This window comes from Dromiciops gliroides, chromosome 5 (assembly GCF_019393635.1).
Source record: "Dromiciops gliroides isolate mDroGli1 chromosome 5, mDroGli1.pri, whole genome shotgun sequence".
Classification (NCBI taxonomy): domain Eukaryota; kingdom Metazoa; phylum Chordata; class Mammalia; order Microbiotheria; family Microbiotheriidae; genus Dromiciops; species Dromiciops gliroides.
Window position 1 is genome coordinate 23507120 of NC_057865.1, and position 18485 is coordinate 23525604.

General features: G+C 39.9%; 1 protein-coding gene across 1 annotated transcript in view; it reads left to right on the forward strand.

The window, feature by feature from the left end:
* GADL1 (glutamate decarboxylase like 1) overlaps nucleotides 1-18485 on the forward strand; it is a 202503-nt gene that overhangs the window by 87968 nt on the left and 96050 nt on the right. The window contains exon 12 of the mRNA XM_043967190.1: nucleotides 15359-15558. Coding sequence (XP_043823125.1) covers nucleotides 15359-15558 — 200 coding nt within the window. The remainder of the gene's footprint in view (nucleotides 1-15358; nucleotides 15559-18485) is intronic.

Genomic DNA, 18485 nt, shown 5'->3' on the forward strand with positions numbered 1-18485 from the left:
GGTTCATTTGCAGAGGAAAAAGAGTCCTTGTGCAGTTAACGAGTAGGAAACTATAGACAACAGAACTATTTTTATGATTGTGGAACAAATATGTTCTATCTGATCATGACAGTAAGAGAAGATGAGAATTTGATTATTAACCATATGAGAAGGTGAAGTCCTTCAAAGAGAGGAGTCAACTAATGAATGAAAAAGACATAGAGGTAAAAGAACAGACCTTCAGAGCTGTGTCAAAGATAGTAAAGTGTAAGAAGACCAGGACAGCTTAGCAGTAGAAGCATGTATTCATATAGAAGCTATGTTCATCAAGGAGCTTTTATGAGCAATTCTAAAGACAAAAAGAAAATATTAAATCCTACAGTTCCAGAATTGTGGATTGCCCTGTTCACAAATATTCCTTATAGGTATGTATGCCTTATTACCATGGGACATTAAGTGTCTGTCCACTTCCTCCACAGACATTGTATACATTGGTAGTAGAGTATGATCGAAATTTCTGAGTAGAATATTATGTAAATATTGTGTATTTGCTTTGCATTTTCCATTTTGATTAAGGCTGATTATTTGTGATTGATTTGTTCATCAGAAATATACCAGTGGGGGCTCACAAGCTTCAGTTAGAGCAGGGCTTCTTAAACTTTTTTCACTCACAACCGCTTTTCACCCAAGAAATTTCTACATGACCCCAGGTTTATAAAATATAAATCAAACATTTATTGCCAAATATTTCACAACCTCCACATTTGGTTATGTGACCCCCATATGGGATCTTGACTCACTCTGAGCTGGAGTAGTAGTAGTCACTACAGGGGTTACCCCTTGGATGCTGAAGATAGTGACATAGCAGCTACACTTCCAAAGAAACTCTAACTTAACCAGTGTGAAAGCAGGTCAAAGGAAAGTGAAATATAGAGTGAGAAAGATGAGCATCATTGAGAGAGAAGAGAGAGGAAATTTAGATCCTACATCCTTGAATTTCCCTTTTTAAAACCATGTATTTACTTTGTGAATAAGATTTAAAATATGTCTCAGATTTGTTTAACTTGAGGTCCAATTTCTTTCAATAACAGAAATGTCTGAGGCTAAAAACATTCAAAGAGCTCAGGGTAACAAACCCTGATGGAGGGCGTTTCTTACACATCTCCTGCACCCTAACACCACTGTAATGTCAGTGTAATTCGTACTTGTAGTCTTAACATTCTTTGTTAAGGCAGACTCAAGACTTGAATTCAAATCCCATCTCAGATGATTACTAGCTGTGTACCAAGCAAATTAACTTAACCTCACTCTCAGCCTGTTTCCTCATCTGTTAAATGGATATATAATAGCACCCCTCTCCCTGGGTTGTTGTAAGGATCTAATGAGATAATATATGTACAGTGCTTTGCAAGCTTTAAAGCATTATATAAATGGGAACTATTATTAACTAGTATAATTCTTTTAGACCCTCACCTACTTTATTAGGAAGTCTTTGAAATGTAAAAAGTATGCCAGGGGGCAGCTAGGTCTCTGGATTCAGGAGGACCAGAGTTCAAATCCAACCTCAGACACTGGACACTTACTAGCTGTGTGACCCTGGGCAAGTCACTTAACACTCATTGCCCAGAAAATAAAAAGATAAAGAAACAACAACAACAACAACAAGTATGCCAGCCCAAATGTTTCTATGCAGGTTTACAGGGTGAGTACCATAACATTTCAATTGAAGTTACTCAGAAAAAAAAATTATTTTGACATTGCTCATGTTTATGAAATTTTCAAATGTTTCCAAAAAGTTCCTAAAAACTTATTTTAAAAAAGAAAAAGAAAAGGAAGATCTGGTCACTTTTAGCTTAGAAATTGCTTTTCAACAAAGTCTCTTATTTGCTCTGAAAATCAATCTCTCACCTCTCTTCTGGGCTGCAGAGGCCAGAACTCCAGAGGCTGCTCCAACTCCAGGAAATAGAGGCCTGTGATCTTTCTGCTGCAAGTGGAAAATTCCATTTGAGCCGGACCTGAGGTCTTGTTAACAACAGCACAATAAGCACTAGTCCTGGCCTGATCTCATAAGTGTTTGTACTTGGGGTGGGAGAGATTTCACTGAACTTCAGTGCCGAGTCATATTTTTTCCCCTTTGTCCACACAGTAAATTGGAAAGAGGCCATGTTGTACATGTTGTCCTTATGACCATCCCTGGTGAAGGACTGATACCCTTGCTCAGTCCACCGGAGGACTCTAGCTTGTTTTTGCTGGGTGCCTTTAATTCAAGAAGGATTACTTAGGGATAAGGTACTTTGCAGGGAGCTGGGCATACAAAAAGAAAAAAAAGTCCCTTTCCTCAAAGAGTTTCCACTCTACTTTAGAGAGGAAACTTTCATGGATAAGTAAACACAAATGTTTTTTGTTTGGTTGGTTTTTTGTTTGTTTGGGCTCTGGACCTGTGATTTCATTGGTGTAAGCAAAGAAGTGTGTTTGTAAATGTTTAACAAATGGCAGAAGAAGAAGAGGAGGAGGAGGAGGAAGAAGAAAAGGAAGAAGTAAAGGAAGAAGAAGAAGAAGAGGGGAAGGAGGAAGAGGAAGAATAAGAAGAAGAAAGAGGAGGAGGAGGAAGAAAAACAAGAAGAGGAGGAGGAAGAAGAAGAAGAGGAGGAGGAGGAAGAAAAAGAAGAGGAGGATGAGGAAGAAGAAAAGGAGGAAGAAGAAGAGGAAAAAGAAGAAAAAGAAGAAGCGACCCACAGCACACTTTTAAGTTGAATTTGTTTTATTAATATTTTCTCCATTACTTTCTTAAGTCTAAATGTTCAAGAAAGCAAGTCAAGCCTTGATTTGTGGTGCTTGCTGATTTCCAAGGTGTAAATGCTCACACTGAAAACTGAACAATTGGCTCTCAAAACTGCCTCTGGTACACCTCTGTACAGGTAGCTCTTTCATCAGGAACCTCCTTCTCCCAAAGCAGATCAAAGTCTCCTCTGAAACTTATATTCTTAGGTTATTTCTCGGGGGTGCTGAGAGGTTAGGTAACAACAACAACTGGCTTTTATATTGAATTCTAAAGTTTGCAGAGCACTTAACAATTATCCCATTTTTTTCCTCACAACAAAGTACCTAAGTACTATTATTTAGCTCCATTTTTACAGATGAAGGAAATGAAGGCAGGTAGAGGTTAAGTGATCTGTCCCAGATCATACAGCTAGTAAGCATCTAAGGCTGGATTTGAACTAAAATCTTTCTGACTTGAGGTCCAGCACTCTATGTATTCTGCCACCTAGGTTCCTTTAGCTTAGGTGACTTGCTTAGAGCCACCCAGCTATTATGCATTAGAGGTTTGACTTGAACCCAGGTCTTCCAAACTCTGAGGTTGGTACTCTACCTGCTATGTTACACTGCCTATCAAAAACAAATTGTATCATATTTTTAGTCAAGCCATAGCCAAAGACCTTCAGTTTAGATTTCACCAATTTGAAATTAATGGTAATTTGGATGTTGGACTGAAATGGCTAACTTTGGAATATATATATCAAGTATAGAGATTTTGCAAAGCACATTCAAAAGGCCAGAATCTCAGAGTTGGATCTGACATCCAGGGCATCTTGTTTGAGCCAAACTTAGAAAAAAAAATCCCAAACATCCTTACAAGTGATCATCCGGCCTTTGCTTGAAGATCTTCAGTAAGCAGAAGTGTATTACCTCCTAAAACAGCACATTTCACTTTGGTGCGACTCATTATTAGAAATTTGTTTCCTTTATATCAGTCCTAAATTTGCATTTTTGAAAAGTCCGCCAAGTCCTTCCCTCTGGACCTGAAGATAACAAGAACAGCTATGATTAATAGCTCAGTGAAAGTTAAAGGACAAATGGGATGGAGAGTTGAATTCTTGCCTTAGTTGATAGCTCAACTGATTGTAAGATTCTGTCTATCTCAAGTACACCAAAGAATCATAGCTCTAGAGGTGGAGGGGATCCCAAAGTACTTCTAATCTAACCCCTTTTATTACATATGAGAGAACTGAGATTTGTCCAAAAGTCTCATAAATTGTAAGTGACTGGGATTTGAACCCAGGTCCTCTGTCTCCAAATGCAAAGCTGCCTCTCAGCCTTGATATAGGACTATATAAGACTCCCTCTTGACTCCAAATAGTCAGCCTACTTAAGAAGGGAAGATCAGCAAGTTATTTTTAAGCCGGGACAAGACCGCTTTGTACGCAAAGATGGCATTCAACAATGACTGGGATATCAAATTTGTCTCATCTATTTATAAAAGCACTTAGATGATTCTGAGACAAGTCTCCCTTCCCACTCTATTTCCATGATGCTTTTTTTAAAGGCTTCTTCTGATTTTTACTTTTCGCTTTCAGATTGCCCCTCCCCAGCCCCAAATAGGACAAATTCACAAGATTATAGTACACTTTTCTGTTAAGAATAGAACACAACAAAAAACAAAATATATATAAATTTGCATCACACACCTCTATTCTTCTGTGAAATTCTTCTTGTTCAGGAGATTTTTATTATCTTCAGAAATCCTGTAAATTTTTTCAGAGTTGTGCTGTTAGAAAAGTAGCAGTGACTTAATATTACCAAGCAGTTAAGTGTTGAACATCCTAGACATAGCCTGAGGATTTCACCAAGTTGATTTTGCTGTCAGACTGTTAGATGAGTGCTCATTACCTAAAGATGTTGGAAAAGGAATCAAGAAAATCAGTGTGATCTTCAGAAACCCAGCAGGTGATAGTGACTATGCCTTCCCCCATTAAATTCTCTTTTTACACAGACAGAAGTATATCATTCCCTTTGGCAAATGTGGAAATCAAAGAAGGAAAAGTTAAGTGACTTAGTGGAGAATCCCTACCTCTTGACTTGTTTTGGGTTTTGTTTGTTTTTTATCGGTAAACTTTATTTTATTTTTTTAAATAAAGTAATTTATTTTTTTTCTCGTTACATGTAAAGATAATTCTCAACTTTTGTTTATACAAGCTTTCCAATTTCAGATTTTTCTCCCTCCCTCCCCCCTCCCCTAGACAGCAGGTAATCTGATATAGGTTATATATGTATATGTATATATATATATGTATATACATACATACATATACACATAATAACATTAAAAATATTTCTGCATTAGTCATGTTATAAGAGAAAAATCAGAGCAATGAGGAAAAACCTCAAAATAGAAAAACAACAGCACCAAAAACAAAAGAAATAGTATGGTTCATTCAGCATCTATACTCCACAGTTCTTTTTTTTCCCCCTGGATTTGGAGATCCTCTTCTATCATGAGTTCCCTGGAACTCTTCTGTACCATTGCATTGGTGAGAAGAATATAGTCCATCACAGTAGATCAACACTCAATGTTGATGACACTGTGTACAATGTTCTTCTGGTTCTTCTCATCTCACTCATCATCAGCCCACGCAAGACCCTCCAGGTTTCTCTGAACTCTTCCTACTCATCCTTTCTTACAGCACAATAGTATTCCATTACATTCATATACCACAACTTATTCAGCCATTCCCCAATTGATGGGCATCCCCTCAACTTCCAATTCCTTGCCACCACGTACAGGGCAGCTATAAATATTTTTGTACATGTGGGTCCCTCTCCCCTTTTCATGATCTCTTTGGGAAAAAGACCTAAAAGTGGTATTGCTGGGTCAAAGGGTATGCACAGCTTTGTAGCCCTTTGGGCATAATTCCAAATTGCTCTCCAGAATGGTTGGATCAGTTCACAGCTCCACCAACAATGCATTAGTGTTCCAATTTTTCCACAGCTTCTCCAACATTTATTATTTTCCTTTTTTGTCATTTTAGCCAATCTGATAGGTGTCAGGTGGTACCTCAGAGTTTTTTAATTTGCATCTCTCTAATCATTAGAGATTTAGAACATTTTTCATATGGGAATAGATAGCTTTGGTTTCTTCATCAGAAAACTGCCTCTTCATATCCTTTGACCATTTCTCAATTGGGGAATGACTTGGATTCTTATAAATTTGATTTAGTTCCCTATATATTTTAGAGATGAGGCCTTTATCAGAAGTACTGGCCATAAAAATTGTTTCCCAGCTTTCTGCCTCCCCTTCTAATTTTGGATGCATTGCTTCTGTTTGTACGAAAATTTTTTAATTTAATGTAATCAAAATCATCCATTTTGCATTTTATAATATACTCTATCTCTTGTTTGGTCATAAACTGTTTTCCTTTCCAAAGATCTGAAAGGTAGACTATTCCTTTCTCTCCTAATTTACCTATGGTATCACCTCTTATGTCTAAATCGTGTATCCATTTTGACATTATTTTAGTATAAGGTGTAAGATGTTGGTCTATGCCTAACTTCTGCCAAACTATCCTCCAGTTTTCCCAGCAGTTTTTGTCAAATACTGAATTCCTATCCCAGAAGCTGGGGTCTTTGGGTTTATCAAACACTACATTACTAGTGTCATTTACGACTGCATTTCCTGTGCCTAGCCTATTCCATTGATCCTCCACTCTATTTCTTAGCCAGTACCAGAGAGCTTTGATGACTGCCGCTTTATAGTAAAGCTCCAGGTTTGGTACCGCTAACGCACCTTGTTTGTTTGTTTTTTAAGCGGGTTAATAAATCAAAGAATCTCAGAGTTTTAAGAGACATCTGAGGTCATCTAGGCTGACTTGAAACTGAAAGAGAATCCAATCTACAAAGTACCCAACAATAAGTCATCCAGCCCTTGTTTGAAAAAACTCTAGTGTGTATGTCTGGGGGGTGGGGGGGGCGGAGAATTTCCTCTTGAAGCAGTTCATTCCATTTTTGGATAGCTCTGATTACTGAATCAACTGGTATCTAGTCATGTTACCTGCTTCTTAGAGTTCTAAAGTTGATTTTTTTGGACCCAAGTTTAAGATGTTACATTTATGCTCATTCAGTTTCATTTGACTGAATTTGGATCAACATTCTACCCTCTAGAATTTTCTCTCGATCTGGACCCTCTCACCCAACATGTCAGCGATCCCCTTCAGCTTTCTGTCTTCCACAAATTTGATATATGCATCAGACACTAAGGTACTCTCAAGATAGAGCATAATAGAGGCCAGTAATCCGAATACTGCTATGAGATGTCCATGAACACTTTGATGGCATATGGATGAGGAGCTGGAGTGTAACCAGTAGAGTGCTGAAGTCTCTTTTTATTGGCTTATAAGAGCTGGTTGTTAAATTTTCAGTGGGAGCATTTTCACCCTTGGAAATCGACAAAAGCTATGAATCAAGGCTTAGTTTATTGTTTTGTTCATTATCTAGACTTAAGAAAGTGATGGAGAAAATGTTAAAATTGTTCTGTGTGAACTTGTGGGGGGGGCGGGAAGAGCTGGTTGTTAAACACTTACCAATACACCCCTGAATGCTCAGTTGTTCTTTAGTTATGCCTTGCTCTTCTGGATATCTTTTGGGGTTTTCTTGGCAGAGATACTGGAGTGGTTTCCCATTTCCTTCTGTTCATTTTGGATATAAGGAAACTGAGTTAAACAGGGTTAAGTGACTTGCCCAGGGTCATATTGCTAGTATGTGTCTGAGGCCAGATTTGAACTTAGGAAGGTGAATCTTCTTGATTCGAGGCTTGGTACCCTATCCACTGCATCACCTCATCACCCCCACCCATAAATATGACCATCCTATTAGCTCTATTACTATAGATGCACACAGATCAAGGTTAAATGATGACCATCATTCAGGGCTCCTTAATGATAAGTAGAAGTGGAGTGACTGCAGGGAAGCTAGAAAGGAAAAAATGGTCTGGTGGAATGGTCTGTATTTGGAGTCAGAGGACCTGGGTTTAAGTCCCAGTTCTGCTATTTTACATGTGTGACCTTGGGAAAGCCACATAACCTCTTTGGGCCTCAGTTTACTCATCTGTAAAATGAGGGTGGTGGATTAGATATTCTCTAAGGATCTTTTCTGATCTAAATCTATCATCCTGGGAAACAAAGAGGAATATGGCATGGAGGATAGACTCCTAAACTGTTTTCAAAACCTACCTGACCCCTGAATAGCTGTGTGACTTTGAAAAAGTTCCTGAATCTCTCTGAGCCCCTGTTTCCTTCATCTATAAAATTCAGATGATGATAATATTTTAGTGCCTCCTCCCTCACCAGTTCTTTGTAATGATCAAATGGGATAATGTGTGGAAATAATTTGTGAACCTGAGAGTGTCATATTAGAGTATGGCCCTGGGGGCTTTCTAGTCTCATTTTTTCAGATGAGGATACTGAGGCCCAGAGATGTTAGTTGACTTAGCCAAAAAAACAAAGCATCAGTGGTCTAAATTCAGCCTTTCCCAATGAACCCTGATTCACCCTCTGAGAAATGGCCAGGTGCCCATTTCTTATAGAAATCTTCACATTTCTGGTAAAAATTAGACTAGGTAATCTTTGAGATCCCAAAGAAAGATAAAATTCTATAATTCTATTATCTTGACTAGGACCAATAAGTCCTAGTCACTATATATAATCATGGTTATACAGATTGATCCTTAGTCTTTTGACCCCATGCCCTATGCCCCAAGTCTAATGTCTTTCCAGCCACCATTTTGATTTCTACAAGCTGCTTAAGAGATACTGACATTGGAACATAAGACAAAGATTTACATTTACCCCCCTACATTTGTCAAGCAGACCAAGTCACTCAGTCCCTGAGTGTTTTCCTTTCTTGTTTTGTGAGATGATACTTAATTAACTTCATCATGTGTTAATGTTTCCGTTTCATTTTTAGCCTCAAGTGACAGTTTTTACCAGGTTCCCAATCTCTGTATTCTGTCTCTACTGGATGGTATAAAGATGTTTCATTAAACTATTAGAAAATAATACCCCTAAACTTGTTCATGCTGCTGTAATTATTGCAAAACAATATTTTCCTTGGAAATATGATCTTTCCCTCTCTGCTGAAGGACATCTTAGAAGTGAGACTGCCTCATTCATTTTAATACCAGAATGTGAAATAAACTGCACAGCAGGAACTTTGGGTGGGAGGGAGTTGAGTGGGGAGGGATGAGCAAGCTCATCATTTGTTTTCTGAAGAACAAATCCCAACCCTCCAGTTGTTTTTTATGAAACCTTCACGAGGCATGGAGAATGTTCACCAATAAGAAATTAGCAGGGTCACAGCCCACAGCCCGTTATTTAGCCTGGAGCATGTTTTATTAGCTCTGTCCTTCTTTTTCATTTGCCTACCCAGCTGAGATTTGTCTTCAGTGAAGGGGATTTGTGGCAAAAGCCCTGAGTACTTGTCTGCAACAGGACCAAGGAGCAATTGCTGGGGGAATTGTTTTGATTTTTCAGTTTTGATGAAGGAAAAATATATCAATAACGAGGATACACATGGAGAGGAGGGAAGGTTATATTCTCTTTACTATATGTGATGTGAACTTTTAATACCTTAATACCTAGCCAAGTTTAAGGTAGCTATGAGAACAGTAATTGAATTTCCTGACCTGTGTGTATGTAAGTGTGTGTGTGTTCATCTGTGCATGTACATCTGTGTGTGTGTGTGTGTGTTTGTACATCTGTGTGTGTGTTATTGATGTGTTGGAAACCAGGAGTCTAGAGAGTATTTTTTTTTGGTGGGGCAATGCGTGTTAAATAACTTGCCCAAAGTCACACAAGCTAGTAAGTGTCAAGTGTCTGAGGTCAGATTTGAACTCAGGTACTCCTGAATCCAGGGCCAGTGCTTTATCCACTGCACCACTTAGCTGCCCCGTAGGGGGGTATTTTAAAGGACAAAATTTTTAATTTGAAAAGGACAGAGTTTTTTTCAATGAAAGTCTATATTCTCCATGAGTTCTGAATCTTTCTGGCATTGTACAAAGGGAAGATCCTTCAAGGATGGGCAGATGCTGCATTCTTCTGTGCTTTCTAAGTTTTACTCTATAAATATGAGATTTATATTGTTTTTCTGTAGGCTGCAGGGAATGTATTGGGCAGGTCTTAGCTTTTGTTCATGGAGAATTTCTCATCAGTTTGCCTTCTGGCTTTGAAAAATGTCAAGATCTGGAGAGAGAAGGAAAGGTCTGTAGAACAGACAGCCTGCATCATCATGGACCATTTGGGTCCCAGAGAAGTGATGTGATCAATAGAAGAGTGGGCGATGCAGACGAGGAAGCTGAGTTGTGCTCACATGATTCTATCAATTGGTCTTTCTTAAATATTTTCTTTGTTACCAAGAAGAGTTCAGTGTCTTAGGGTGGGGATACAGGGAAATGACTGTGGTTGAAGAATAAAAATCAATAATCATCTTTTGTTTATAAAAAGAAAATACTTTTTTTTTCAATTCCTAGAGGAAGCTAGGGGGTTTTAGTAGGTAGGGGATGGGACGGGAGTCTGGAAAACCTGTGTTAACATTCAGCCTCAGACACTTACTAGCTATGTGACCCTGGGCAAAGTCACTTAAATCTGTCTGCCTCAGTTTCCTTATTTGTAAAATGGAGATAACCATAGAACCTATCTCCCAGGGTTGTTGTGAGGATTCAATGAGATGATAAACAGTGCCTGACACATGGTAGGCACTATTTTAAATGACTGTCACCTCCCTCCATCCCATTCAGGATTGGTTTTGGATTGTTTTAAAGCTAACAGAATACTCTGATAAATCTGTGATCTAATCCGGGGGGCATACATGCTCTTCTGTGATGCATTGGCCTAGCCATGCCTTCTTGTCTTGTGGATTGTTTGCCAGTCTTCCTCTAAATTCTCCACAAGGGATCTATTCAACATGTGTGTGGGAAGGTTGGGGCAGGGAGTGGGGTGGGAAGACATAATGTGGCAGGCAAGTTCCTCTATATTTCTTGACATTTCATAGATATTAATGGATCATGCAATTTCAGAGTTAAAAGGGACTTTGGTGATCATCCTTGACTTTAAACCTAAAATTTCCCCCTTTATACCTTCTACCCATTGCTATTGGTTCTTCTTCCTGGGGCCAAAAAACAATTTTTAATCTCTCTTCCACATTCAAATTCCCCTTTTGACCCCATACTGGGTGTATGAATTTGGTACTTTATGAGTCATGGAATGTCACAATCTCTGAAGAATTCAAGTTAATGACCTGGAGAGTATAGACAATGATTCACACCCTTAACCTCCCAGTACTCCAGGCCAGAGGTGGCAGCACCTGTTGCTGGCAAAACCAGACTAAAATATAATTGGGACACTTGACACTTACTAGCTGTGTGACCCTGGGCAAGTCACTTAACCCCAATTGCCTCATATATATATATATATATATATATATATATATATATATATATATATATATGTGTGTGTGTGTGTGTGTGTGTGCGTGTGTGTGTGTGTGTGTCTATGTATGTATGATTGGGAAATATTTAACAAAATAAATAAAAAACACAATAGAACATAGATAATGTTAACTCATATTTTTGAGTTCATATGCAACCTCAGGGATCTATTTCTACATGGCTTTGACACCAAAGTCCTAGGCAACAAGAAAGAGTATTAACCTGCATTGGTAGAAGGAGTTTCCTCACCTGGGAGTTCCCTATATCAATGAAAAACACATGTCCAGTTCCTCTACTGTCCCTAGTATCATGGCAGTTTTTTCAGTACTTGAAGAGAGCTGACATATACACCCCACCCCCATTCCCTGAACTTTCTCTTTTTCAGGCTAATCCTCCCCAATTCTTTGACCCAATCCTTGTATGACATGGTCTTGAAGCCTCTCCTTACCCTGGTCTCCCTCCCCTGGACACTTTAGCTTATCCCTGTTTCCTAAAATGTATCTCCTGGAACTAGACGCCCTATTACAGATGAGATCTAACCAAGGACGAGAAGAAGCAGGTCAGTGCTCCCTTATTCCTGGGAGCAGCCCAAGAAGGATAGCCCATAGCCCATCCATTGCTCATCCCTCCCTCTCATCACACAGTCAAACCCACATTCTTTGCTGACAATAAATCTCTCCAGTGATACGTTTTAGATGCTGCTTCTCTCCTGCACCATTCTTTGTTGGTAGCGGGTGATATGCTGTGTGATCTCTGTGGCCACCATTGCCCTTTGGGTGACCCACATGTTCAACTCTTCAGAGACAGTGACATTTCATGACTCATAGCCAAGTAGCACCAGTGACTGAAATAAAGTAATTCTGCTTCTTCCGCAACTATATTTTCCCCTTTTCCAAGAATGTCGTTTGGAAAGACCTTAGGAATCTTTGAGTGACTCTATAGCTTGCTAAAAACACTGTGCATTTGAAATATTCCATTTTAGGAGATGAACAAAATGCAAAACTTCTGGGCTGTGATTATTCCATATGGACTAAATGTCATTGGAGCGTGAGGGGTGGTGTGAGTGCAAAAAATGTCCTCATCATTAGCATCAACAGTAGATATTCATTTGCTGCTGCTCTGTTATGGTCAGTACTGGGCTGTTTAGGAGAAGATGCAGCCCTTGCCCCTCCAGGACTTTACTGTCTACTTACGAGGGGAGACATGAAAAGATAATACTAATACATTGAACAAACGAATGAAAGGCATTTACTATGGACTTAGTGAGGTTGGTGACCTTGCAGAGCCCTCTCTCACTTAAATCCAATTCACTGAAAGTTATGACATCCCCCCGATGCCATGGTCCTCTTCAAAAATGAAGGACAAACAACAACAACATCAAAAGCTATGTTCCAGGCATTGAGTATACAAATGGAAAGGAAGACAGCCCCTCTTCTTAAGAAGTTCACAGTCTCCACGGGAGAGACAAAAATGTATAATAGTTCAGTTACAAGGCAGATGCGAGGTCCCAGTGGTTCTAAGCATGCAGCTATAGGGCAGATGGCAAGGCCTAAGAACCCTTAAAGGGCATTGACATGGGACACAGTAACAGGCATGTTGTAATGATGATCAACTAGGAAAGAACTGGCTACTCTGATAGATTTAATGATCCATGACAATTCCAAAGGACTTGTGATGAAAAATGCTATCCACCTCCAGAGAGAGAACTGATGAAGTCTGGATGGTAATTAAGTATAATTTTCTCACTTTCTTTATTTTGTCTTGCTTTTGGGGGGAAATGCAACAAACAGAAATTTGGTTTGCATGATTTCACATGTGTAATTGATAAAATGCTTGCCTTCTCAGTGGATGGAGGAAGAGCTGAGGGGGAGAGAATTTGAAACTCAAAATTTAAAAAGAAAAGAATGTTTAAAATAAATAATAAAAAAATTTAAACTATTTTTAAAGTGCATTGGCATATCAGATAACAATGCCTGGGGGTATAGAGTGCATAGTGGCTAGGCATCTAGTAGGGTCCTTTTGTCTCTGGGCCAGATGTTGACCTCAGAGTCCCTGCATTGTCAGGAGGTTAGAGATGGTGGAGCAGAGGGCACCCTGAAGTACCTGCTTCCCACCAGGACACCTGAGTGAAGATCTTGGCTGGTGGACAGGCAGGAAAGCTAGGGCAGGAGATGGAGCATCATTAGCAGGTGACATGTACCAGATTAGTGATATGGACAGTGAATGCCTTAAGAATTGAAAAGATAGGGGCAGCTAGGTGGCGCAGTGGATAAAGTACTGGCTCTGGATTCAGGAGGACCTGAGTTCAAATCTAGCCTCAGACACTTGACACTTACTAGCTGTGTGACCCTGGGCAAGTCACTTAACCCTCGTTACCCTACCCCCCAAAAAAGAATTGAAAAGACATAGAAATCGCTATAGTATAGACCAGTAGGGGAGGCATCATAGAGAGGTAGGACTTGAGTTGGGTCTTAAAAGGCAAGGGGGAGAAGGGCATTATTGGCATGACCAAAGGCGTAGAAGCAATATTTCATAGTATATTCAGTGAGCAATGAGTAACAAATGAGTTTGTAAATAGGAGGAATAGATAGGTTCAGGCCAGAATGTGGAAGATTTGATGGACCCTGTTTAAGAGAGACAGCATGGTAAAGTGATAAAAACAATTTGGAGTTCAAAGCCCTCGTTTCAAATCCTAGCTCCATCTCTCACTAGCTGTGGGAGTCATTCCACTTCTCCAAGACTCAGTTTCCTCATCTTCAAAATAGAATGGTTTGACTGAGTGCCTCAAGTGAATATAGTGTCTGTTACAAGAAAGCATTAAGAAGAAGGAACTTGTCAAAAGTATCAGATGTTGGTTAGAGGTCAAGGAGAGAGGAGACAGAAAAAGCTGTTGGATTGGTGGTAAGAATGTCACAGTGACCTTTGAGAGAGTGGCTTCAGTAGAATAGCTAAGAAAATCTTCATATTTAAAAAAGAGTTAAGAAGTTAGAGGGCAGTGGGGAAATGGAGTGTTGACTCTATATTTGAGAGGTTTGAGAGAGAAAAAGGAGAGAAAAATGACATAAGGTCCCCTCTCCTTCTGAATTAAGAGAATATAAAAATAAAAATTAGATGATGAAATGTATAAAAAGTTAGTGAAGGGAAATTATGAAGCTTGAGAAGTCATTGACAGTTGGTTTACATTTTCTGTTTCATCATCAGACTTTTTCTCTCAATATGACAGGCATGTGTAGGTGGTTTGTTTTGTTGCGCATTTGTTTTCGTGTGAATGTCATTCCTGATTAGGCAGCTAGGTGGCACAGTGGATAGAGTGTCAGGCCTGGAGGCAGGAAGACCCATCTTCCTGAGTTCAAATCTGGCTTCTGACGCTTAGTAGCTGTGTCACCCTAAGCAAGTCACTTCACCCCCTTTGTCTCAGTTTCCTCACCTGTAAAATGAGCTAGAGAAGGAAATGACAAACTACTCCAGTATCTTTGCAAAAGAAAACCCCAAATGGGGTCACAGAATCAGACATGACTGAAACAACTGAACAACATTCCTGATCCTTTAGTTGTGAGGTTGGGAAGAAAATATTGAACCCTATCCTTTGCCACTGACCAACTATAAAGTATGTACGAGAAGATAGAGAGTTGGTGCTGGGATTATCAAGCCCTGGCTCTTCCACATACTGTTTGTATGACCAGGGACAAATCACCTTGACCTTCAGTGTCCAACAGAACTCTCTAAGACAATGAGTTGCACATCGGTCATAAAACTGAACTGATAAAGGAAGTTCTCTTACAGAAAGCTTCTTATGCCAATAAAATCACAGACTTGGATGACAAATTAAAAGTCATCAGGTCTAGTGCCCATTGAAATCCTTCTGGTACATTGACCACCTCAGTTCCCTTCAGTTCTTTTGAAATGGCAGCACTGGAGTCCTGCTACCAGCGTCCGCACTGTCAGCTGGTTATCTGAGGATTCACTGCCATGCACTTGGCCATTCATTCAGTGATATATAAGTCCAACCCAAAGCACTCGAATGTCCCACCATTTGCTTGTTTGTTGACAATGAACAATAATGATTCTCAAAAGAGTTCACCCTAGGCAGGTCCATTATTCCTTTTCTTTTCTCTTTCCTCCCAGGACCTTCTTAAAAGATGCTACTCTGCAAAGGCGTCTTACCTGTTCCAACAAGATAAGTTCTATGATGTCAGCTATGACACAGGAGACAAGTCGATCCAGTGCAGCCGTCGGCCAGATGCGTTCAAGTTCTGGATGACCTGGAAGGCCTTGGGGACGCTGGGCCTGGAAGAAAGAGTGAACCGGGCTCTTGCTTTAGCTAGGTATGTACACGTGCACATTTGTCTGAGTGATGTTGGCACAGATTGTAAGCAGATGATGAGCAGAGAGGCCTCCCGGCAGCCCTTGGGCATAAGGGGCAGAGTGTTGGGTCTAGAGTTTGGAAGACCTGAGCTTAAATCCTGCCTCACACAGATAGTAAATGTCAAGTCATTTAACCACTCCGTGCCTCAGTTTCTCCATCTGTAAAATTAGATAGTTGAACTCAGTGACCTCTAAGGTTCCTTCTGGCTCTAAAGCTATGATCCAGTGAGCTCTAGGAGGCTGGGTCTAAAAGTCCTGGTCACTTTGACTTGCCACTGCCTTTCTACTGCTGCTGCCAGCTTTCTGTCTCTCTGTCTCTGTCTCTGTCTCTCTCTGTCTCTCTCTCATCTTCTTTCTCTCTTGTTCTCTCTCTCTTTCTCTCTCCCTGCCCTGTCCCATCTCTCTCTGTCTCTCTCTTTTTCTGTGTGTCTCTGTCTCTCTCCTTTTCTCTTCTTTCCTCTCTTTTCCTTCCTCTCTTTCTCTTTGTGTCTCTTTCTACCTCTCTCTGTCTCTTTCTCTGTGTCTCTGTCTCTCTTTTTCTATGTCTATCTCTTTTCTCCCTCTCTTTCTCTCTGTCTCTCTTTTCTCTCCTCTCTCCCTCCTCTCTCCTACTGACTTCCCTCTCTCCATTTGTCTCTATGTCTCTCTCTTTCTGTCTCTGTTTCTGTCTCTTTCTCTCTCTCCTACCCCCTTTCTCCCTCTCTCTCTCTCCCTCTTTTTCTGTCTCTCTTTCTTTCTATCTTTTCCTCTCTTTCCTTCCCTCCCTTTCTCTTTATGTCTCTACCCCTCTCTGTCTCTTCTCTCTGTCTATGTCTCTCTATCTTCTCCCTCTCTTTCTGTTTCTTTTCTCCCTCCTCTCTCCTACTGCCTTCCCTCCTCCCTTTCTCTCTATATCTCTCTCTTTCTCTCTCTCTCTCTCTGTGTCTGTTTCTGTGTATCTATCTTTATGTCTCTTTCTCTGTCTCCATCTCTGTTTCTTTGTGTGTGTCTCTCTGTCTCTTCCTCCCTCTTTCCCTATGTCACTCTGTCCCTATCACTGTGTCTCTTTCCCCCTTCCATCACCTTGGCTTTCATTCTGTGCCAAATCTGCCTACTTTTCAAGCCAAGTCCAAGGATATAACTCAGGTCTGAAGCAAGCAAGACTCGATGAATCAGTCATCTTTAGTAGTCTAGACAAGCCCTTAAGGCAGGGGCTTCAACACCCAGCATGAAACAGGTGGAAACAAAGTCCTAAATGAATTTTCCGTAAGGGTGTTCATTCCTAGCACAGGAACATGTTTTCCAGAGCAGAATTAATTAGTAAGTAGTTATATGACACAATGGATATATTTTTTGGCCTTAAAGTCAGGAACACCTGAGTTCAAATCCAACCTTAGATACTTACTAGCTGTGTGACCCTGGGCAATTCATTTGGCTTCACTATGCCTCAGTTTTCTCATCTATAAAATGATATAATAATTCTCAGGGCTATGATGAAGGTAAAATGAGATAACATTTATAAAGTGTTTTGTAAACCTTAAAGTACAATATAAATGCTAGCTCTAACAATAATATATAACTAATATAACAGTTATTATTACACCATATTGCCCTAGTTTCCATCTGTTATGATACAGTTTCCAAGGATTTTAATGACTAGACCCAATATAAATTAAAATTCAGTGTCTGATCAGTTATTAACTTATTTTGAAGCTTTAAATATGACCCATCTTGACAGGAGGGACATCCAATGAGATGTCCCAGTCAGCGGTCATAAAAGTTTTCAATGAGAACAGATTGTGGAAAGGAGTATTTTATGAGTTTCCGGGAGACCATTTTCCTTATGTATTTGAACTTATCATTTCTGGAACATCACTCACATGGGAGTTTTAAAATGTGAAATAAAGCTTCATATCTGGCTGTGTCCCTATGGGAACAACATTTAGAGTGTATGCTTCTGATGATTTGGGAGGGATTCTGAACATATCTCTGTATCCAATACTGATTACTGGTCAGAAATGATGTGTTGATGCCATATTTTGGCCTACAGTAAAAATATCCTAGAAACTTACAATTATGGCCCATATCCTCCTTCCCACCCTGCCCCAGGGGATTCAAATATAGCTGAGGCTAGCTGGAGTGGGGTGGCATGAGCACTAGATCTGGAGTCAGTGCGAGCTCTACTACCTGTGTGGTCCTGGACAAGTCATTTCCTCTATCTGGTCCTCAGTTCCTTATATGCAAAATGAGGGAGCATTTTTCAGTGCTAATTTCTATGAACCTGCTTTTTTCTCTTGAATACTTTTGATTGAATGGTTAGAGCCTCAGCTCCTCGGAGACAAATATATCATGATAATACTTGTTTTAAAGTTCACCTCTATCTCAAGTTGCTTTTATTTCCTTCAGTCAATATATATTCAGATTTTCTGTCTGATGCTAAATATGTAAGTATGTATATGCACATAGGTGTGCTGCTAAACATGGAGACACACAGAGATAGGTGGAGATTAATAGATGCTCCACACCTGTGATTTCATTGGGGTGGGGATTTTCTGGTAAAGAAGCCCCCTCTAAAAATGCATATTAGCAACCTACTTTGTACTTACATAGTGTGTTGTGGTGGATAGAGTGCTATATTTGGAGTCTGGAAGATCTGAGTTCAAATTTTAACAGATGTTTACTAGCTGTGTGACACTGGGCAATCTACTTCCCCTCTCCCGGGCTCTTTTTCTGTCGCAGCAAAATGGGGATAATAATAGTACCTCCCTTACATGGTTGTTGTCAGAATTGAATGAGATAATATATTGAAAGTGTTTTGTCAATCTCAAAGTTCTATGCAGAGGGTCCCCAAAAGTCTGCAGATGGTCCCATTCTATCTGCACAATAGTTCTATGAAGCAGAAGAGGCA